Source organism: Columba livia, chromosome Z (genome assembly GCF_036013475.1).
Source record: "Columba livia isolate bColLiv1 breed racing homer chromosome Z, bColLiv1.pat.W.v2, whole genome shotgun sequence".
Classification (NCBI taxonomy): Eukaryota; Metazoa; Chordata; class Aves; order Columbiformes; family Columbidae; genus Columba; species Columba livia.
This window is the reverse complement of record NC_088642.1, coordinates 77,660,396-77,685,269: the sequence shown is the minus strand read 5'-3', so window position 1 is coordinate 77,685,269 and position 24,874 is coordinate 77,660,396. Positions and strand designations below refer to the sequence as shown.

Below are 24,874 nucleotides of genomic sequence, written 5' to 3'. Positions count from 1 at the left end.
TATATACACTTGCATGAGCACCCATCAGGGCAAAGAAAGGGTGGAAAATTACTAGTGCATTGTTTTCAATCCAGCAAATATCCTACTATTTTGTTTTTAATTTCAGAAGGTGACTGGGAGATAAACAAGTCTCTGTTTACCTTCTGAGAAGTGAGTGTACACATCACCCATCCAGTACTATTTCACACTCTCTGCAGAGAACAATGACTCAAGGGGACGTGGACACCACACAACTGTCTTGGTCCTTGCTGCAGGTACTTCCAAACAGGCGTGGAGCGCCCAGACACACCAGGATGAAAATTCATGAACTGCTAACGCCCATCCCATACCCATTCCCACAAAAATGGGCTTCAGTGTTAAAGACTGTTATCTCAGCAACTTTTCACAAGCAACCAGTTCTCTTATAGCTGGAAAAATGTAAACATGGATCACTAAGAGAGCTGAGCATCTTATAATTTATATTTTTAAATTATAAAATATATATATTTAAAATATATAAAATATATATATTTTTAAATTATAAAAATAATAATTTACATTTTTAAATAGTTCAATTATTATTTGAAATTTTGACCATTGGACATAAATGAAAATTTTCAAGGCAGCTTTACTGCTGTATGCAGTAATGTGTATAGTTTATATGAAAGTGTGTATATAGTATCTGGTGAAGCTGGTAGAATTACCAGGCCATAATTTTGAAAATCAGGTTTCAAAATCTGATATTCTCAGGTACTCTGTATTTCCAGTTTCCAAAGCAAGGACCTAATACCACACAGTCTGAAGACAGAAGTTTTGGCTATAAACATAGAGTCACCTTCTGCTGTTTCACACTCCCATTCATCTTGGGAGAGATTTCCGAAATTATAAAAGGTAAAATGTAGCATTTACAGATTAACTAAACTTTGGTTATCCTTGTTTTTTAAATTCCTGGTAAACCTGGTAAATTCGTGGTAAACCATGCACTACCATCTGGTAAAATACATTCACGTCTAAAACCAGGAAGATTTTTCTCCCTTTCTTCTAATTTCTATTCTCTCCGTTCTTTGGTTTTGAACCTTTTTGCAATTCTTGTGGGTTTTTTCCTTTCAAACTGTCTCATCCTTTGGCATGTGACCATGGTATATTTGGACAGCTGACAACTCAGCTATGCCTCTGGTACATCATACTTGGACATTAATGTGGTGGACTGCTGTTCAGCTACACAAAGAAGGACCATTATGTTTGAGCTGTTTCACACAATGCCACGGTGTATTTACCCAAAACTGTGCTGGACCTCTCTGCTTAATATCAGAGTACATGTGAGAGAATTACGTGTCTCTCTTGCCACCACCCATTACCACTATGGTTTACTTCATCATTCTTCTGTCTAGACTTTTTTTCCCATTCACTCTAACTTTCTTTTGGCTGGACACATTTGCCTGAGCTTTTGGAGAATGTGTCTTGTTTCCATTTTCCGTTACTAACTGAAACCTCTCCAGGAGCAGCAGTTTTATTTTTACATTCATCCTATTTGCAGCTTCTCTTAGTCTGACTTATCTGTCTTTTTCTCCCCCTGCCCTTTTCCAAACATCTAGGTCTCTTATTTGCTGTCCCAGCTGATACATAACCGGCTTAATAAGTACTTTTAAAAAGCAATGCAGTCGGGAAGAACACCAGGGCTGGCAGCCTGGGGCGCCTGGAAGGGATGCAGGGCTGGGATTCCATCCTCGGTCAGGCTGAAAGGGAAAATCCAACTGAGGTACAGCTGAGGAAAGCTCTGTGTGCAGTTCAGGAAAGGCTACAGAGACATGGAAGGGAGCTTCTTGTGAAGAGTACATTCCTAGCATCCATTAATTCAAAAATATGAAGAGACCTTCTTTTTGTGTGGAATGTGTAGAGAGAAATAACTAATACAGAATATCCTCAGAAGCACCCACCGGGTCACACGTGAACTATTCAGGAGACATGCACGCAATGTCTGCAATTCCATTTCTGGCTGTGTAAAAAGAAGCTAAAATCACAGTTGGCAGCGGTTCTGAAACGCAACAGTAATCCATAAATACTCCTTAATTTTCCTGTCATTGCAGAATTAAGCTACTTCCAGCTCACACAGATCTTACCAGGTGTGCTAAATTGATGTCATTATAAGCCATCAGGAAATACCCACAGAGACCTCTAGCAACATTTAGAAGTTTTGTTAAACAGCTGTGTGTTATAATTGATTTGTATTATTTAAAACAGCTAAAGCAAGTTATCGTCGGATGTAAAAAAGGGATGACTGAAGACTCCAGGGAGATTTAACTCAGAAGAAAGCCAATCACAGGAACTTCATTTGAGCATTTTAAGATTATTACTAGAGGAAGTGCAATTAAATCATTACCAATTATCATTACAAAATACTGTGCAACCTTATCATGTTAATTTATTTATGAGAAGGTAACTAGTTGACTTCTGCTTTTTGCAATGAAAACAATCTAGTCAGTAAAAATACCTGAAGACACATTCTCTGAAATCGAGCATGACTTTCCACAATAATCAAAAGTAACCAAAAATGTTCACATTTTACCTAAAATGTGGTTTTCTTTGGAGCTCAGGCAATGTCTCAGATCCTGACTGCAGGTATATTTTACCAGGAAGAGTGTAAGCCAAAATATAGTTGTATCACAAACATGCGCAGGCATGGTACCTACATCTCATAAAATGCAGGGAATATTGCAAATGATTAATGTAAGATCCTGGATCTGGGCGGGTGGGAAAGGCAGTATGACTTTCTTTTCCTAATCTGCCACCTTCTGAATCAAAGTGCAGAATCAGCCCTTGTTAGAAGTTAAGTAATATTACGCAGAGACAGTGATAAGCTCAATTTTTCTTCCCACGGGTGGCTTGTAGAATTTAAAATTTTTATCTGTTTTGGAGCAAAATCCTAAACCTTTTCTCTCTGCTGTTCATGTGTACTGAGAGTTCAAGCCTGATTTGGTGAGCTTGCCCAATGACTTGCATTATATGATCTGTGTCCCTGCAGGCAAAGCCTAACCCACATAACAAAATGGGTCAGCAGAAAAGCAGAAAGGGAAGAAAAAAAAGCTGTTTTTCTGTTCAGAACCCTGATTCAGTCGAGGGGGAAAATACTCTTTTTCTTGTAGACCTAACTCTTGCTTTGATCTGAGGCTTGCAGGTTAGCGCTTACAGTATGTTTTTATTATCCTTCATAATCCCGTTGAGGATACTCTGATGTTTACTGCTGTTTTATATTTGGACTGGCATATGCATCTCTCAGTTTACAAGGGGAAGTTGTTTGTTGCACCAGTGGTTGCTGGCACTGAAAATATGACAGCGTTGACACTGCTAATTGTACTGGTGCTTTCCCCTGCTCTGATTCCGCTCCAGAGACGTACACTTCCACAAAACACGCATTCCTTTGTCTTCTTATCACTTGACTGAATGACCATAAGCAAATGCACCCTCACCGTCTGGTGCCTTTCTGCTTTCATCTAAAATTAAAGCTGTAGAGCTCTGAAAGCTGCTTTCCCGGAGGCCCTCTCCCGCGGCCCTGTGGGAAGGTACATTTCCAATCCAGGAATGCAGCTGGGGCCTTTGGACCGAGTTCAATGCTGAAGTCAGAGGGATTCAACGGCCTTGAGCCACAGGTACACGGTCTTCAGGGAGAAGGCACAGATACAAACAGAGCAGAAAAAATACCTAAAATCATCTCAATTTATGTAGTGGGATTGCTGGAGGATCTCAACTTCTTCTACCCGCCAGCAGTTCCAGTATTGTGCCATCTGTCTGTATCACTCCAGAATAAACTGTTTAACTTAGTTTATAATCTCCTTATTTTATGGAAAGTCAGCTTGATGTTATGTTCAATAGTATTTTGTTGCTATAACTTTGCTAATTTATCCAAAATGATTTTCCTTACATTTTAGTTTGTGTTTGTCACTGGACTCACACTAGCTGAACCACCTCTGGAGACGATGCACAGAGACAACGGGTTCAGCACTCTGCACATTTTACCACCCATAAAATCTGTTTCTGCAAGCCTTTGTCTGTATATATCTCACACACATCTAGTTATCAGATGCAGGACATCTTTACTTTACTGTTCCTTAAGAGGCAAAAATAATCCCTGGGTGGGATTGACCCGGTTTTACTTTTTGGCTTCCACCACTCTGATTTTACACATTCCAAACCTATTGTTTAGGCTTTATTCGCAGCAGTAATGCATTATGATTTATTACCTATACAGAGCAGTGCTTTGCAGGTGAACAGAAAGAGACTGAGCTTTCTCCAAAGGAGCCTGAACGTGGCTGCAGGCCACAGCATAATGCAAGCGTAGAAAAGGCTCGCCACCTCTGCAGTGCACAAAGCAGACTCTCCTCTACGCTTTTGCAGGTGGGACTATAAACGATCCACAAGCCAGAAGAGCTCTGTGGGAAACACCAGAGACGTCAGCCCTAAAGGATACCCAGCATCTGACCGCAGGGCGACTGGGCTCTGTCTGCCAGGAATGCAAGAAGGTGGACGCAGGGAAGGTAAAGCTGGCTGAATATTCTGCCTCCCTACGCAGAAACAGTAATGATTTAGCTACAGATCTGAAACTTCAGCTATAAATCATAAAACTTTACTGAAAAAACTGAACTGCAGTACTTGTGCAGAAAATCAGTAATCTGCTACCATAATATATTATTTTATTAAAACCTGATTTTCTCATCTTTATTCTGCAGTAGACAAGTAATTTATACTTTATATAAAAGCATGTATTATGAGAATCTGCAAACTCACACCTGGAATTCAGACATGCACAGTAAACATCAGAAAACCAATGCCTGTTAGGTTCTCAGGGAGCTATTATAATATAAATAATAGTCCGTGGCTGCAAAAACATGAATACTCCCTGTGTTCCCATGACTGAGTACCATCTACAAAAAAGCATCCTGCAATTAAATTGTATTAGTTGAATTAAAGAAACGCCTGTAGAACTCAGCTGAGGTTACATCCCTGTTGTGCCAGCTGCTGTGGTAAGAGACTTGTGTACTTGGAAACAGCTAAAATCAACAAGTGAAGGAAGGAAAGGGGAGGAAGAAAGGACACATTAGTATCTTTGTCTGATGATAAAAAATCCACACCTGGACAGCTTCCATTCTTCATCCAAACTCGCACTGGAGACCTGGAGACGAGGGAAGAAACCAGAGCAACCAACTCAGCTCTGAACTGTATCTCGCTCTTCCTTGAACAAGTGTCACTGTTTTCAAGTCTGGGAATGCTTGCTGAAATCACCTGGTGACTTTACAACTACTTTAAATAAAAGTGATTTTAATAGCTCTAAAGAAGGCAGTGATAGCAGTGATATCACAGTTTACCAATCTGCTTCCTCTTGTAAAATGCGGCATTCATTAACTACTGATTCTGAAGGACATTTGTCAGCAATAACAGTATTTGATCGAGAGACCAATTTTCTCTCCTTCAATCCTAGGGATTGCAAGTCTATTTAAAATTGAAAATTACACAGTCTTTTTCGGTAATTTGATTAATAGACAATCTGTGAAAAGTTACACTAATGTGTTTTACTTACATAAATAAGTCTACTTTTGTATTTATCCTAATCTATGATTACTCAGAAATTGCCCCGAGTTTTCAGGATTGGCTTTGGAAAAGTATTTTAAAAAAGAGACATTGTCACGTTAGGTCTTACAGGGTGAACATTTACATATCCTTCAAAATCGATGAAAACTATTGTTGGTAGCTGGTTCAGCACAACCTCAGATAGATTTCTATACGTTCCACGTGTGTCCAAGAGGGGAACAGAGCCACTGAGGACTTGGGCTTATATTGCATCCACCAATTCTGTAAAGGGCCAGCAGTTTCTCACCTGCTGTGTAATAGTGTCCCAGGACCCCTCCAGCAGACGAGCCTGGTAGCATGTGTGAACACTTCTCCATATTTCATCCAGAGTTAAAGGTCTTCCATCTGTGAGGAGGGGGAAACAACCACTCACAGTTAAAGCTCTTAAGCACGCTGTATCTAGTACAGAATTGCAAACGTAAATCTGAAAATACCAATTACAAGGAAGCAGAAGGAAAAAATAACAGCAAACTGCGACTGAGCCACTTCTGGACCTGTAAGTCTGAAACAGCATGGCTCAAATCCTGACTGAAGGTGCATATAAAACCAGCCTAAATTCCCTGTTCAGCTTTCTCCTCTGTCACCTGAGAGTAACAACTTACTGTTCTGTTTGTAAGGTGTGAAGTTAAACTAATTTTGTAAAACAATGCTTCGGTAAGATTAATTTAATACCACAAAATAATATCATGAACAGTTATCTTACATAAATACATTAAATTCACAGTGAGAGGGGAAAAAAATTAAGGAATAAAATTCTGCACATAAAGTTTACTATTTTTTAGCAACCCACATGCTCATATTTATTTTTTGAGCTGAATTTGTATAGCATTGTTGCATTAAGTTTTTAGTCGTGATGTTAAAATTATGCCAAGATATTGGTGTCAACCACTTAGAAAATAAGCATGTCAGTTTTTCCCAAGTATTTGGTTTTGGCAAACAGCAACAGAATATTTTGATATACTTTCAATAAGCAGCTTCATCTTGGCATTTATTAGGTGTCAGAAACTATTATCCTGTGATAAATAGCTTTATTCTACTGACATTTTCATGTCTGTAAAATGAACAGGATTTATTCACTCGATTAACATTTGAATGCCATGTTTAGATATAAGTGAAAACCAGCTGCCTATAGCCTATCTTATTTTCTGCACATATTTATTTAAAAAGCACTGAACTTATAAGTGCCATACAGCAAAAGCATGTGGCAAATGAAGTACCTGGGAGGGTAACAGCATACGAGCTAGCCATACTGTGCCACCTCATGGACATGAGACTTGTCAGACACCAGAGATGGTCTAAATTTTCCTAAAGAATTTGTTACAAGAGTGTAACTTAACTTAAGAAGGACATATTTACGCTGAGATCATCTGTGTACAGGCCTTATGAGACGCCATGCGTACTTGTAATTTTCTGTTTTCCATTCAGCCTCCAAAGTCCAAATGTAAAATATAGGACAATGCATGTTCTAATGCAAAATTTGATTTGCCGCTCTAGATTTTGTCCTGTACACTCTAATTTTTATAGTAGCACTTCAGCAAATTCAGATCATACACATGGAATGGATTACTCTGACTCTTAACCATTAATCTCATTTACAGAAACGATCAAGTATTATTGAAGCATTAATCATATTATAGTTAAAATCAAGTTTCATCTTTACCTCGTGGATTTTATTACTTCATGTATGAGAAGCAGTATATCGTCCATAATATTTCAGTATAGATTTATTTTCATTTCAGAATAAAGTACAAATACATCCAAACTGAAAGGTTCACTTCACACGGGGTGAGATCACACACAATAAAACACTTAAATAGTTAATACAGAGTAATTGCAATCCTTCACAGGAAAAAAAATTAGCTGGGCATTCTGATTATGCAGTTATATATTGAAATATGCTTGGATTTAAATTTCACTACATTTTTAATTTTCTGCACTATTCTAATATATTTCACTAAGTTTTACACGAGTTTGTGTTCAGCGTGTTTTTTTAAAGTGAGTAAGTTTTCATACACACTCCCAAGTACCGTGTTCCTGTAAATTCTTATTTAATTGACTAGCTCAGAAGATGGGAGGCCAGATGCAGCAGGAAAGAGTAAGTTACCAACACTTAAAATAGATGTGAGGGTTCAGCCACACAGATGGGAACTGCAAGACGCTTGCAAATGGAGACGGGGCGGACGGGCAGTTTTCCCATCCGCTTTTGTGGGACTAAGGACTGAGAATCTGTTGAAAGAGCTTCTCCCCCAGTGAAATAAAACAAAATTAAACAACTACACTACGATCTTAAAAGAAGGACACATTTAATGTAATCTGGCTAGAGGTGTGTTTCATATTTTAAAGCTCCTCAGTTTGTGTGGTCACATGCTTAGGATGATATAACCGGGTCCATTTTATTCGCGAGCTCCCAGATTCGCACAAAACACACATCTGTAATCTCTGGGCCCTTTTTGACCCCTTTTCCCAGGTCTGCCAGGTTTCACATGTTTAGCAGCCCTGTTACACGTTCTCGCAACCCACTGATACCTCAAACACCCAGCTGGGCTGACAGAGCATCTGTAATTGTTGCTGCTGGCAACAAGGGGCCACTGAGGCGCCTGCTGAGCCAAACAGCCTCTCTGCTTCTCCTCTTGTTCTTCCCCATGACGGAGCTGACCTCAAAAAGTTAAGGCAGAGAAATAAAGCAGCAGCAGCATCAAGCTGAAAGAAGTGGCAGGAGAGGGAGGTGGAGGCTTCAGACTCACCCATTTATTCATCATCCATTTATTCATCAACCATTTACTCACCATCCACCCATGATGGCAACAGCTGCTGAGGTGCTTGCAGCTTGTCCCAAGTCTTATCCCAAGTCTAGCTGGGAGCGGGCGTGCAGGCAGAAGTGAAAGTTTGCGGTTATATGTACATTTTGTATGATTCAGCTCATTAAATAATTACAGACAGCGAAAGGAAATAGCTGCTTGTGGGTCATGCCAGATCTCCTGTGCCTTTTCTGAAGCTCCATGCCTGCAATGCCACCAGTCTGGGACATGACGAGTCACCAGATCATCAGTACTAACGCAGGCTCTGCTAAACACAGATTCTTACGCAATCGACCTCACATCTACCCAGCAAGAAAGGCCAAAGCAGCCTGGGAAGCAACCAACTAAGATTTTTGCTAAGAGAAAGGAGGTTAAGGGTGGGAGTCAGGAGCTTCTAAGTGTGGCTTTTGTCTCTGCCATTAATTAACTAGCGACTCCAATCAACCACCTCACCTGCCTTAATTGCCAGGCAAGAACAGCTACCGCCTTGCTACCACAAACTCACATTTTTATTATTTGAACTGTGTAGACTGTAACACACTTTTCTGAGAAAACTTATTGATGGTCCACATGGGGTTAACTAATTTATGCCACCACTAACAAGAAGTATTTGAAAAGCAGACGGCTGAGTGCTCCCTCGCAGCAGCAAGGTGTGGCATTAGGATTACACATGATTTGCAGCTCCCAGCTGACTTGGCATCTTAATTTCTGCAAAGAGCAGAAATTCTTTAGGCATACAAATACCACATACATTTTCAGGGAAAATTTTCAGGCTTCCCATGTTGCTGTATTCTGTTTTCTTGATGTTTACTGAGGGCTTTTGATAATTTCTTAGATTTCTAAGGTTATTGGATACTTTTGGTGAAATAGTGTACAGTTTCTTTTGAGGCTTCATTCTCACACATTTTTCCAAATAAGTATTAGGTGTTAGTACTCTTAAGAAACCATTGCCACAGTGGAAAAAATACCCTTACATCTTAGGAGAATATCTGATTATACAAATTCTTGAATTTTATTTATGTCAAAAGCCATGATAAAACCAGTTTGTATGGGACACGGTCTTAAAAGAAGCTATTTTTCTGAGAAAGGACATAGTGGTTACATGCTTTTGAGTTCAAAGAGTAAGTTTATATTCTGGAAAGTGCATCAGTCAGGCCCAGTAGGGTTATGAATACAGAAAGTGATGCCTTCAGGGTTGGAGGAAGTTACACCAACTTACAAGCTCTCTCTCTCTTACCACTGATGAGCGTGCATTTTTTTGGTAGGGACAAATCTATACGTCAGACAGCTAGATGTATTTTGAGCAGGTCAACATGACAATCCCATTCCTTCACTCTTGTATAGAGGAGTTAGTCTGCAGTCCGTACCAATCCCTGTTAGTCCTGCTCTTTCTTTTCAGTGCTTAGCCGGCATTCCTGATTCTTCCTCTGCCTTTGTAGGAAAAATACAAGAGTGACAAGCCATTATTTTCTTGACATGCAGGGTGATTTCTGAACGATGCCTGTATCCATCCACCTGTGACTGTGTTGCTGCTCCCTCACTGTTGTTGCAATGGTTTTTGAACGTACAGCTTCAGACAATGACAGTTGAGGAAAAGACCAAAGTTCCTTGACATCTTAAAGACTAAGAAAAGGGGAAAATACTGTGCTGATTAAAGAAAGCTTACTGGACCTAGCCCAGCCCATCTGGCTGATGCCAGCACTGAAGTGGAAGGCTAATTGCCTATACCATCTGTCTCTAAGAGGGCTAATTGCTGACATCAGATATCAGCAGGGGTTCATGCATTTCTCCAGCTACCTATTTGGTTATCTCAGAAACCACAGAAAGAAAGAAAGAAGGGCTCTGAATTCTGAAAGATATAGCATACATGAGTCTGATTTTGGAGGAACAACACCTACTTCTCTGAGGTATTGAGGACCACAGCCTTCAGCTCCTGACAGAGAGGGACTTCAGTAGGTCTGAATTTAGGAATATATGACATATAGGAAGTACCATGAGGTAGTGCAAAATCTTTCATATATATATATATATATATATATATATATATGTATATATATGTATCCTTTAATGTTCCCAAACATCCTTCCAGCCAGAGTCATCACACTTAATCATAATTTTAAGGTGAAGTATTTGTCCTTGCACAGAACAAGATCTTCCCTGTAAATCTATCTCCAGAGACTACCAAAAGGTTCAGATGTCTCTCAAAATGTTTTAGTTCTTTTGCAATTAAAATTTCAAACCCTTACCTTGTACTACCTTACATATACAACTTCTCACTGGAAAAAAAAAAAAAGGTCTAAAGATGCATTCCAGAAAATAAATGATTTAATTCAATTTAGGCAGCAGCAAGGGTAAGCATAGAATACAACTTTTGTCCTTCTGCAGGAAAAGGTGATCTAGAATGTCTGAGCACAATCGCTAGCAGACAGGAGTGAAAACTGGCTGTCCTCGCAACACAAGCTCCTGAAGATGCTAACCATGCTGAATATGACAGGGGAATCTTCCCAGCAGCTCTTTTGGAAGCCTTTTTCTTAGGACTGCAAGAGACAAAGCGGTCAATGAAAACTGGACTCATACACAATGTGAAAAAGGTAAGATTTAGTTGTTCTAGAGACGTTTTTAAAGAGTCTATTTGGAAGAGCGCAGATTTGGACATGCTGGCACCAGTTGCTATTATAACGTACAAAGTGAGGAAGTGAATATTGCAAAACAAGCAAAACTACTTAGTCAGGTCAAACAGAAGAATTATTATTTCCTAGGCAGGCCTTGAGGTGTAATGGCCACTTAACACACTGCCAGAAAGGAAGCAGCGTTTTGAATCCAAGCTCCGAGCCCTGCTGCTGGGGGAGGCGAGGCAGCGCGGGGCTGTGGAAACCCTAAAAGGATTGCAGGTCACCTTCACCTCCCGCAGGCAGCTCTCCTTAACGTGATGATCAGCACCGACAGGATTCAAGGGAGTCCACTAACAGACCCCAGGAGAATTGTGAACAACCGATTCTGTTACTTAATCTACGAACAATGGGAGGAATTTAGACAGGGAAATGGATGTAGATCTCAGGAGGAGATTCCTCCCTGATTACTTCAGATGGGGAATGCAGTGAATGTTACTAGTTGTCTGAGAAACAAGGTAAGGAGCCTATCACATGAAGACTGTTATCTCCAAGGATTAAAATCTCAGGACATTACCTAGAGTTTTCCCCATACCAGGTTCAGGACAAGACACAAGATACTTTGCTCAGATATCTCAAGTGATTGTGAGTGACTGCTGCCATCTGCATGTTTCAGAAAACCCTAGGGTGGGACCTTCTGGCAGCATGGCACAGGCGGACAAATAACTTGCAGGAAGACAGAATTTTTAATTTTCAATAGTAAAATATCCATAACTAAAATCAGAGAATACTAGCTGAAAATGTTGCTGGAAAAGTCCTTCTTACCAGCATCTTGTATCTTCTCTCTTCAAGAGTCAAAGCATGTTAAATGTTAAAAGAGAATGTTAAATGCTGAAGAGAACCCAGGTGACTTTAGGAATTACCTTTAAAAAGTCCTTATTTTCCATTGTGAAAGATTCCCGAGAAGTGTTTTAAAACATAATTGTACTTGTAGGAACAATTACAGTTTTGTACTGCAAGGGGAGCTGTTGGCACATAATACTACGACAGTGCATTAGATCATCCACCAGCTTCTGCAAAATCCACTTCCAGCTATAAGGAGTCATGTTTCAACACCTCCGATTCCCTGATGCTGACAAGCTAAACAACTTGTTTTGTCTCTGGGAGCTCTTCTCTGGTGATTAACTGCTTATGGTGAATACTAATTATATGAAAGTACAGTACGGTAGAAATAGTGTCCTATTTCCTCGACCTGCAGCATCTCCATCCTCTTCTATAGAGACAGTGCACTATTAGTTCAGCTAAAAACCAAGATGACATTTTTCAGGACCACAAATAGGTTAATATGTCTCTGACAGCAAAACTTTCTTTATCTTCTTGTCTGCACAATAAGTTTGAAGGCAAAACGCTGCACATTTGTAAATGCCTGTAATAATTCTAGAAATAAATTTGCAGCAGGATGTGTGCAAATGAGTTCTGTTGGTGGTAAAGCAGAGCAATGTCCCCAATTCCCCACATCCCAGTTTGAAAATTTACCCCAAATTATCCATTCCTGAAACTGCACCTCAGACTAAAATCTTTCCACCAGGGAGTCTATGAGAACTTGTTCTTCAATTTTAAATCTGAAGTGCCTTTTAAAATGCTAACACTGCAAAATTAGAAACCATTAAACAATATAAGGCAGAGAGTGATTAAATCTACCAAACATATTCAAAGCAGCCTAAGCCACTTTTTAATTAAAATGGAAAAGATATCACTGGCAACATCCAGACACCTTTATCTAGATAAAGTTAGGAGATTATTCAAAACACAAAAGATGCTGATGCTACGAGGCAGGAGACTGAACAGAATGATTTGAAGATTTCAGTCCCTCCGCCCTAAGTACAGAGTCTCCGGGCAGAGAAGAACAGAGCACAGCCAGTGCTGCAGTGTGATCGCTCTGTGTTTGCTGATTAAATAAGTGACACTAACAGCGGCCTTGGAGGGAGGCTCTGTGTTCCTCCTTCCTTCCTGGCAGGATGAGGACTGAAATCACAGTGGCTGTAGCAATTGAGTAATGGGTAACACGGTGTACGTATCAGAAAGGAAAGAAGATCAGTTTGCGTTTCAAGAGCCAGTTTTCATACACAGGAAAAGGCAGTGCCTTGTTGGTATATGTATTTTTTTAAAGCAGCAAATTTAAATAGAAAACAATGTACACTTTTAAAGGTGCATTTAGACCCCAGCCTTGTGGCTCAAATTTAGGCTTCAAAGAAACGGACACAGTTCTGCTGAAGCACTGTAATTACGTATTCTTATTTTGTAGCAGAATTCAAACCTGCAGCTTTAAGATTTTGTATTGCTTTAAAGAACAGAACAAGAAAAATGACCAGTGGTTTTAGTCAACCACAGGCAAGATGCCAGGAGCCAAAGATCAGCCTCCTTCAGGGTGAGATGATATCATCTACTCCAAGGTCCTGAAGTTCTGTGTCAGGAGTATTACAAAATTTACTGGTGAACAGCCTCATCTCCTACTCTTTTATTACATATGATCATTACTCTGTTCCTCAATTCAATACAAAATCTGTGGTTTTAACATCTATTGCATCCGACATATTTTTTTGCTTCCCTTTGTCTAACAGAAGATTGGTCTTACCTAAAAAGCATGCCCTAAAGTAAAGCACGGGTACTTGGTAGCTGCTGGAGTACAGGACGTGATATTCATAGCGAACCACCTCCTCTGTTGCACAAACTCCAGCTACTTGAGAATCATCCAAAGACTCCTAAAACAACAAACACAAACAAAGTAATACATCAATTTTCCTATTTGTATCGAGGGAAGAGTAATTACTACCGTTGCAGTAGTAATTCAATAAATATACAGAGTATTACAAAGTAGTAATTCAATAAATATACAGAACAGAAATAATGGCAGTCACCCCTTTCGCAGCACTATTCATTTCAATTCCTGAAGGAATTCCTCAACACTAGTAAGGAAATCACAGAAGTCCCAAACCTACAGACACATCTTAGGGACTTACTTCCACAAATGGTGAACCACATGTAAACCTTTGCAGAACTGAGGTCCTTCTAAGTGCCGGCTGATTTTGTAGGCAAAAGACAAAAGCTCTTTAAAATCTTTATGGCACAATAACTGGTACAATAAGGTGACTACAGCTGCATCTCTCCTCATTACCTTTAGTACAGGCCATTTTAAAAGTGTATCCTTAAATAATCTGGTTTTGCTTGCCAAAAGACAAATCAAATGTATCCACCAAAATCTCTGTGTTCCAGTTTCTTTAAAGTCTTTTTGCCAGAAGTTGTTTTTGCTAATAATACTTCTAAAATAGAGTCGATTTTTTGCTGTTATTGTATATTTCAGGTGTAAAGTTAGCAAAGTTTATTGTCTATTTGAAATATATCAGAAGAGATGGATATTATTACATTGAGGTATACACAAGTTGTAGCATAAACCTCCTCCCATGCTTTGCAATTTATTAATTTCAAATCAATACTGAAACAGTGCTAAGCACCCAGTTGTTTGGACTTTTCTAAAAACTGCCGAAACTCAACATCTCTGAACATTGAACCATTAAATTAATAATGTCATTAAGATTAAATGTTAGAAGAAACTTTCCAAGAAGACACTATGGGCGTGGACTTGTTCTGTTTTCAAACCTCCAAATTTACATGCATGAACTAAGCAACCATAATGCCCCACAGGTTGGGTGTGCATTTCACAACGTGGCTATTGCCAAGCCACTGTGAGTGCTGGATTACTGCCTCTGTCCAAGCAAAACAGAAAAGAGTGAACAGAAAAGCAGAACCAGCATCCTTTGAACACCACGCTGGTTTAACAAACAGGAAATTTAAAGCTATTTTGCATTTTTATGTCATTTTCTTAACTCAGCCATGAATCAATCTATGAAGAGATATAAGAACTGATAAGCTCTAACAGTAACGACACATGAAAGACTTTAGATGTTTTTTGATAGCCCACATAAAAATGATTTCACCCAAATTTAGTGTTCTAGACAACGAGATGCTGCTGAGGTACACGGACAGAACATAAGACATGGAAAGCCCCGACTTTGAGAAGCTACGGTCTAAGGTACTATAAATACACTTTTGGACATTAAATTAGAAAATCATAGATGCTCACAGAACAGACGGTTTCTGGGAAATTCTGGACAGCTGCAGGAATTGTTGATTTTAGCTTATCAGGAAACATATCTAAAGCACTGAAAGGGAACATTAAGTAAAGTACTCTCTGTCTTAACCTAGTTTTAAATAGTGTATGTGAAGGGATAATGAAGACAACATGCCGGAAGGGACAATGACCATGACTGGCCAGGTGAAGTCAGGCATGCTGGGCCCAGTTCTCCTGTAAATGTGTAAGGGACTAGAAGGCAAGTTCTCCTCCTCCTCACACGGGTCATACCCTCTGATCAGTTGTGAAATACACATTTAAAAAAAAATCCCTCAAGGAAAATAGAAACGTCTTCTCTACAGTAAGCTGAACTTTCTTTAAAATGGATCCATTTTCAATGCTTTGGTGAGAACAGTAAAAGAAAGAACAGCAGCATGGGGTAAAAGAAAAAACAACTGCAGACCGGCTTTCAAGTTTCTAGGGGTGGGAAAGAGTCCATATTCAGAATTGAACCTACACCAAAATTTACAGAAGCCTTTAGGACCGATCTCCTGCAATCAAAATCATACTGCTTTGCAGACATTAATGTTTCATCAGATATCATGGTCTAGCCTTTTGCTTAGTCACTAGCTAACCTTACCCTAAAATAATACTTCTTCTGGAAAAGGAAAGACTACCTGTTCATATATTAAATACTGTTGTTCTAGGAAAAAGCCATAGATATACATACACTTGTCTCTTCTGCTTTCTGTATATCAGGGTAAAATGACTGTATACCCTTACATAAATACTGATACCTGATTTGCGATGACTTTAGATTGAACGATATAGATGCCATATTCTTTACTACCTCCTAGTACTTAGGAAAAGAAGCAAGTTAACGCTCACTCAGAAATTCAGTACTCAAATCTGTACACCCCTGGGGAAAACATGGTTTATAAAAACCATACTTACTATCTCAGAAAGTCATAAATTAAGCTAGGAACAGCTTCATCATCAAGAATTCAACTTACTGGGTTAGCACAGATTTCAGCTGGTAAGCAACTTCTGTCTTCGTTTTCTGGCTTGGGAAAAGGAAATTAAAGGAGGTAATTTCTCGTTTCACTGTTCTTGAGATGTCCACTGAGAAATCTTAAGAATTTCTGCCATTGCCAGGCTGACACTAGACAGTGAGGTACTTCCCAAAACAACCTATTGCTTCCAGAGAGAGGCGATTTTATCCAGCAGTGGCCTTTCCAGAAGATGCACACAGTGTGATGGCAGGAGAGGCACCGGAGAAGGGAGGAAGGCAGCTTCAATGCTTTACTCTTTTGGAGAGCAGAGTATTTTTGGGCACATTTATTTTGCATTATCCTGGATGTTTATCTCTTTTTTGACTGATCATCTAGGCAGTTTCTGAAATCAAGCATTCAGCTGAATGTAAAGCTCAAAGAAGCTCTGAAACTGACATTCTTCTGCTCTGTAACTACAATCTACTACTAAGTTTCTACACTTACTCAAAAAAAGATTCTGATACTCAGATTTTTTATGCCATTTCTAGTGACAAGTGGGCACAACGTATATGTGATCTGCATACAAAGGCAGATAGCTGAATCCTTCTCATGGCTACATCTAATCCCCTTTCCTTTCGGTAAACAGCAGTTTCAAGACCTCTTATATAAAAAAACAGAGCACTGATGTGTAATCCTGTTCTTCACAGCCTCTGTGAGTACCATGCACAGTATTTATGCAGGAAAAGTGCATTTTGGAGCCTGAAAGTTTTGATGGTATCTCTCTAGCTGATGAGATGAACTCTGCTGATGAGATGAAGAAAATGAGTCTTGTAGGCGATCTTTGGAACACTCAAAAACCTATGCCTGGCTGAACAAAGACATGGAGCCCCAAAGAGTTTTATATCAGCCCAAAAGAATAGACTTATTTTCACTCATTAACCAACTACTGATGAAGCCATAAAAATAAAACACAGGTGTAATTTAGTAAAGAAAAAAGAAAACACAAAAAACTTTATTTTTTATGTTATATGATAGCCTATTAAAATTTTTTCTTCAAGTAATTGTTTGACTTTCCTTTTTTATGTGTACTGTTGTTCTCTTTTACAGCTAATGCTGACTTTTAGTTACCGTAACAGACAATATTAAATTCAACTTTAACTTCAGAAGATTTCCTAACTGCTGCAAAACATTCACACATGTACACACATCACAAAGCAAATGCATAATTTTCCTTAGATCTTGGAAAAACAAAACAAACATACCTGCACTAAGGAAAAAAAAAAAAAAAACTTAGCAAAAAAGGTGTTTTGACCAAATTGCAATCATTACAAACCCTAAGGAGTGATTTGATTTCTCTATTTTTTGTTTCTGCCTTGAAAATTTGCTGGAACGCCTGCCAAGCTTCAAGTTAAAACTGTGAATCCAGGACTCACTGACTGTTTCCTAAACAAATTGGGAAGTTGTCATCAGGAAGCATCTGCTCCTCTATTGCTCGCACGTAAAATCATTCTCATGCTATCATAATGGACTATTGAGCAGATGCTTAAAAGCAATGTATGTATTAGAAAAAAGATAAGCAGCAACTACCTAATTAATTATATTAGTTCCATCATAAATGAATTATCACTAGGTTTATTTGATGTAAAATTGTTCCCAACATTTAAGTATCCCCTAAACAAATTGATTCCTTCCTTTAAAAATGCTAAATTATTTAAGTCAACAGACAAGAAATACCATTCTAAAGGCAAAATAACGTACTTGCACTATATTTATTCCTCCTGATGAAGAAGACAAGTTAAAAAACGCTGGTCATGAGTTAATTTGCCAGCAGGAGAGAGTTAACAGCATGTTTTGCTCATCTTTAGCAGTAAGTGTGCTCTGCAGACCCGGAGCGCAGGAAGGTGTGGGTTCAGGCAGGTCACCTCTGGCTCCAAAGGAAAGGGAAGAGCAAGGGAAGTGACAGACTGGGTAAACTGAGAAGGCAACAGAATTACCTGATCAAAAGAAAGGGATTTTTCTCTGCTGACACCAAACATTTCCCTCTCTCCAGCTCACCCGCAGAAGCGGACTGAGCCAGCCTCCCTTGCTCAGCCCAAAGTCCTTCTGAAATGCAGAAGCAGGTCCTGGAATGCCCTTCTTGGGGGGAAAAGCTAAGAGAAGTGGGTTTAAAGAACAGAAGACATGTTTCTCCTGGGACCTCAGGTCACTACTGCCTTTCTCCCAATTCCCATGTTTCCCCATCTTTTTCCTCACTGTCTTGATCTCTCTTTCCTGCTGTGGACCAGCCTCCTGCGAAATGGTCCCGAGGAGCAGGGAAGGGACCAAGAGGTGGCACAGACATGGATACTGGTGCTGCTCGTTTCATTGTGAGGTGAGCGAAAAAGGAGATGCAATCCACATCAGTAAGCAAACCTGATTTCACTGCTTGGAATGCATTAACAGTTAATTTCAGCCTCTTAAAGTTGAAAACAAATGTTTCTTCTTTCTCCAGAGACGACTGTGAGCTTCCGTGTGAAACACAAGAGCTTTCAGGGAGAGGATCCCCTCCCTGTTCAACACTTTCCCTTTGGCAAACAGGGAGATCTGAGCATGAAAACTGAATGGTAGGACAGTGTTCATCAGATAGAACTAAAACACAGCTTAATGTGGAGGGTGCGGCAGCGTGGTGAGATTGTATCTGCGCTCTTTATTCTTCCTCCTGGGTGTTCTCCGCATTTATTTGGACCGTGTCTCACTTTTTTGCCTGCAGCCCCCACAGGTCTAGTCTCTGCAGGTCATTTTGCTGCTGGTTTTTGTCCCTCCCATGCAGAGTCTCAAGTCCTCCCCCACCCTGATTCAGACCTCGAATCTCCAGATCCCATCCTCCCTTTTCCTTCACAGAATCCCAGAGTGTCAGGGGTTGGAAGGGACCTGGAAAGCTCACCCAGTGCAATCCCCCCATGGATCAGGAACACCCAGATGAGGTTACACAGGAAGGTGTCCAGGCGGGTTGCAATGTCTGCAGAGAAGGAGACTCCACAACCTCCCTGGGCAGCCTGGGCCAGGCTCTGCCACCCTCACCGGGAACAAGTTTCTTCTCAGATTTAATTGGAACCTCCTGTGTTCCAGTTTGTACCCATTGCCCCTGGTCTTATCATTGGTTGTCACCGAGAAGAGCCTGGCTCCATCCTCCTGACACTCACCCTTTACATATTTATAAACACTAATGAGGTTAAATGCTGCTGAACAAGCAGCATGGAATCACAGAATCATAGAATGTGCTGAGTCGGAAGAGACCCACCAGGATCATCGAGTCCAGCTCCTGTCCCTGCACAGGACACCCCACAGTTCACACTGTGTGTCTGAGGGTGTTGTCCAGTCTCTTCTTGAACACTGTCAGGCTTGGGGCCGTGACACCTCCCTGGGGAGCCTGTTCCAGTGTCCAGCACCCTCTGGGTGAAGAACCTTTTCCTAATGTCCATCCTGAACCTCCCCTGGCACATCTTCCTGGGTATGGCGGTGGTCAGAGAGGTAACCCCCGTGGAAGAGGAGGGGACCAGACCCACCTCACAACCCCACCACCAGCTCAGGTATCCCTGTAAGCTGAAGGACAGCAGGAGACGAGCATTTGGGCTGACCCAATGAAGGCTGAACTGCCTGATTCAACTCTCAAAACAAAATATTACTTGAAAATTGCAAGAACGCCTAGAAAATGAAAAAAAATCTCCTTGCAAAACTAAACATGCTGAGGAAAAAACAAACAGACAACACTTACAAGAACCTCAAAACCATCCTGGCACTTTTTTTTAACTACTTTAATACAGTAGGAGAACTTTGGTTTGCATTAAGTGATCATCAGTTTTTTTGTTCAGTATTAAGTATTCGCACTATGCTAAAATTTATAGGCTCTAATCAAACTTAGACCACTGTATCATGACCTGCAAAACCTCATACAAATATGGACATCTTCCTGAATAATTTAAGTATAAGATAAATAGTGTACAAATGCTTTTGCTATCAGCTGCAGCATTTTTATATTGCAGCATTAACAAATTGGAATCTTTTATGTGAAGTATACATGGGAAAACCAGCAACCTCCATGTGTTTTCCAGCGCAGCCACCAGTAGTGACCAATGAGACAATATGATGATAACAAAAGAGCTCTGAAGAGTAACGAAGTTACCTTATTGGATTTATTTTCTGGATGCAGTCACAAAATCCTCCCCACTATCTTAGTCTTCTTCAAATTCAGTTCACCATGTGAATAACCTGATTTGGTACTGCCCCCCAATAACAGAGAGAGAAAGTGGCCCTGAAATGAGGTCGGTGATGTTACTAAATGCTGCATCCAAAGAGCCTTTGTTTGGAAGACACAGATGTCTTGAAAAGCCATGAGGCCACCAATGGAAAAACTCAAGAGCTCAGTTAACATAAACACGCAATGGATTCCTACAGGCACACAGATCGCCGAAATACTTAATATCCCAAAATAAAATCTTCTGACTGGAAGCCAGCACCCTGACCATAACACTGTTAATGTAGTTATTATGACTATTTCCCCCCCAAAAAAAAGACAGGCTACTAAGCCCTTTTTTATTCAAGGTATACCAAGGTATACCAAAAGACCAAAACCAAGATTTCTTGCCCCAAAAGATGCAGCACATAGTCCCTCATGCATTAGCAATCGCTTCTAATGTTTGGAAATTATATTTGTCTTTTGATTGCTTTAAAACCACTATCACAAGTGAAAGCAAAGTCTACTCAAGCAAAAGAAGCAATGGACCACAAAAACAGAACAGTTGTGAACCTTTTCTTCACAAAAAGGTGAGGAATTCTTTCAAAATCACTCTTCATTCTTCCCAGGCTGTCACATATAACATGCAGAATTTTGTGGCTTCTCTCCTCCCCAAAATAAACGTTTCCACCTTTTTTTTATGTAGGAAGTAGAAGGTGCCATTCTGAAGAGGGCTGAAGCACTTAGGGAACCTGTTCTGGTGGAAACTCCAGTTAACAGCCAGCAAGGCGATCAAAGGAGCAGGAGAGACACAGCCCACCTGCTGCGGGACGATGGACCAACCCAGACTAACCAAAATTCTTAAAAGGGTGAACTCAAAGCTATAGACACATAGCCGACAGAAGAACAGAGGAACCTCATCTGTAAGCTGTAGGGATTAATTTGCTTTCACTGCCTCCAACCAATATTCTTCGTCACCACTACTCCCTGGAATTAGGCATTTACAGCAGTCCTTCTGCCCAATGAAGTATGGTGAGATAAGAAGTAATTAGAGATGGTGGTACTTCTACCTCGTCTTTTTGGCCACCAGCCTTTCTGTGAGAGAACTCATGCAGGACTGATAAGGTGTGGAGACTGCTCTGCAGGGATAGAAACTCCAGCCCCTACCTCTGAGTACAGTAAACATCAGCCCAAAGCCCTTTCCCCCGTCTCAACTAACATACACTTAACTTTTCTGTATGAAGCAGAACAGCTTCCACAATACCTTAACACCCAGTGACTCAGGTGATTCCAAAGCAGGTTCTGGCCCCTCTGCCAGAGGAGAGAACCAAAATCAGGGTCACCTGTGACCTCCTTCAGGCTACATGGCAACACAGGACAAGCAGCATCTCCTCTGGTCACCTTCTGCAGGGCACATTTTGGCACTTGTGTTCTCAGAAGCCTTCCCAGATCTGGTCTGGAAGGCGAGACAGGACGTGGACATTCATGGCATGACCCACTTGGGACTGGACTCCCAGGGCCCCCAAGCACACCCCAGGTTAAGAGGCAGGTGGGAAAGCTTCCTTCCAGACCAAATTTTGGCCAGAGCTGCCAAGTGTATCCACAGCCTTTGATGGGTATAACCTCTAGTGATTTAGATCTGTGAATTTTTCCTACTCTAGGATTACAACAAGAAAACTCTGTTTAATAGGAAGTTTGGGAATTTCATCCGCAAGCCTTCATAAAAAATACTTGGAAAACATGCCAGTCCGCAACAGCATGACAACAAGCTACACTTGTACAATGGGGTGCACAGAGTTTTCAAGGATCATGAGAAACAGATCAAGTAGGTATAAATACACATTGTTGTAGTCAGTTTGCAGTAATTATTATAGTAAAAAAAATAAAATTCACACATAAGTTTTATATAATTGAATTTTATCCAAACATAAACCAAATTGCGGGATTTTCTCATCAGTTTTGTCATTATCTTGCATTTGTACAAGTTCGGAAAAGTTACTACTTCAAGGCTAAGTAACACTTCACAAGGTTATTGCTTTTTTGAACTGAAGTGCATCCAGGATTGGGGGCTACGCTTCATAGTAATATGGCTTACAATAGGCAAAAAGAAAAAGCATTGTTACAGTAGAAGACAAAGGCTCAGCTGTATTTTAGGTCAGTTTTATTTTTTTAGAACAAGGACTCTTATTTCTGCTTTGAGAATCTCAGCAGCAACCCAGTTTTGGCCATGGTTAATTCAAGGGGGAGACTGACAGCAAATGCCTACAAACCTTTACTTTATAGAAGACAAACTCAAATCCTCATTAATTTCTCAGATGGGAAACTGTACGAAAATGGTGCCAAGACTGACAGACAGTGTTTAGCAGTAATCCAAGTGAAAAAAGTTACAGACAGGAATGCTCGAATTGTCACAAAATCTGGCATTAGGAAATGAAGAAACCTGAATTTAAAGGTTACAATTAAAAGCTCGGGGCTCAGCCGCCGCGGTGGGGGCAGGCGAGGGTTCGGCTGCACCGATGCCCACCCAGGACACCACGAGATGAAGGGTCTGCCGCCCGATTCCAAAATTTTAACAATCACTCAAAATAATTATTAATTTACTTGTAAATTCTCAAAAGAAAAAATCTGAATTTGTTCCTACATGTATATAAAAACTGGTAGCATTTTAGGATTCAGTGATTCTTTCTTTTTGGAAATGCCTAAATATAATACCTTTTTAATGCAGCAGTGCCAGAACCTACCAAGTTAAATAAGTTCAGCTTTCACTGGCTCTGAAAAACTGTTTATTTTATTAACATATGATGTAATACAGATGTACCTACTTTCTGCTCTCTGATCACTGTTACGTAGGAAATGCAAAGCTCTGAATTCAGATTTGGGCAGGTCCAAAACCCTTCAGTTCATTTTCAAGCAAAACACTCTGTAGGAATATTCTGAGTATTAATAAATATGTTATCAAATATTGATCACATTGATCACAACCAGCTCAAATGTATATTGGAGACATTCGCAGTGGCTGGAAAGTACATACTGAATGACTTCTTCTATTGATGTAATCTCAAGTGAAAACTGCCATGCCGTATTACATGATACTATTAATTTCCAGGAATGTGGTACATAATAGATCTCAATGCGAATTTAACCACTAGCAAGATTTACAAAGAAGTAATTGTAGTTTCACAAAATGCAGCTAAAATTCACAAAATGCAAAAGAGAAGACACAATGCAATACATTTTAGTAATTAAAAATTGCCTGTTAAGGCATTATCTAAAAATAAGGATAGCTATACCATATTTCTATGGCTGAATAATACAGTTAAGAAACTTCTGTGGAAAAATAAGAAGGATCTCAGTTAAAGTAACACACAACTGAGAGTTTTGTACAACTCAATGCAACCACACCTTGAAGCCTGTTGGGCTCCAAAACTAAGAATTTTGAATTTGCTTTACAATTCTTCAAAGCCAAGCAGAAAATTTGTATGAATTAACTACAATGTTTCTGTCTGGAATGAGTCTTGTAATAGTCTCCCACCTTCATGAAAACCCTGTCTTATTTGACAAGAAAGGCCAGGACAGAACTAGAAGTACGCACATACTTCCACCTCTGTATGCAGTGGAAAACACCTCTAATGATTATTACATAAATCACTACATAAATACAATGACCAGACAACACCGCTGTAGCAGATTCACAAAAATCAAGAAATGGTGCACACTGTACATAGTTACACTTGGCCAACCTCATGTACAGTGCTACCATAGAAATTTTACACAGCTGCAAAATCCACGTAATGGGTGAGGTATTAAATAAGTAGATTTATCTAATTTTAGGAAATTCTTCTTGTAGTTGAAATGCTCAGTACTAGGTGGAGTGACCTGCAGAGATTGTTCTGTATGTAACTGTTCAACTAGCATACCTAAATTTTCCTTCAAACTTTATAAATAAGCTATATAAAATACTTTATGCAGAGAAAGAGCTAAAACATGTCTTTGTCTGTTTGCTACATTTTATCTGCTTTAATTTCCCTCCAAAGATACTCTATGGCTACTGGATTAAGGTATCTCAGGGACTATTTCATCTATTTGCCCCTATTTACAACTAACTGAAATCATAGCTAAGACGATGAAGTATTTAATTGGTTAAACTGCGCTTGCTTTCCAAAATTGAAATATTCCAAGTGTCCTGAAGGCATTTAATTCCAAAACAGGAAGCCAAAGAGGAGAGCACTCAGTAATTCTAATCATGTGCAGATCTCTTGGAAAGTATTTTCCTAAACGTTTGTTGAAAGAACCTTTCATTGTACTGCGTGCTGCTGCACGTACCCCAAAAAGGGTCCCACAGAAACAGCAAGATATTTACTATTTAAATTATTTCAGGTTATGTTAAGCCATCAATCTAGAATCAACTTAGAGCACGCCTTCCTAAACACTAAAGTTTAGCCATGTGCAAAGCAAAGGACATAGGCCAAAAAACGGCAACTAAAAATAGATTAAATATATTTTTAACATCCTATATGATAATTTCATTCATA

At 39.8% G+C, this 24,874-nt stretch overlaps 1 protein-coding gene across 7 annotated transcripts in view; it reads right to left on the bottom strand.

Moving 5' to 3' along the window:
* The window catches only part of ATG10 (autophagy related 10), a 113,527-nt gene that overhangs the window by 19,502 nt on the left and 69,151 nt on the right, over positions 1-24,874 (bottom strand). For all 7 annotated transcript variants that reach the window (XM_065046452.1, XM_065046451.1, XM_065046453.1 and 4 more), the window contains 2 exons: positions 13,644-13,770; positions 5,849-5,946 (listed from right to left, as the gene is read on the bottom strand). In XM_065046452.1, coding sequence (XP_064902524.1) covers positions 5,849-5,946; positions 13,644-13,770 — 225 coding nt within the window. The remainder of the gene's footprint in view (positions 1-5,848; positions 5,947-13,643; positions 13,771-24,874) is intronic.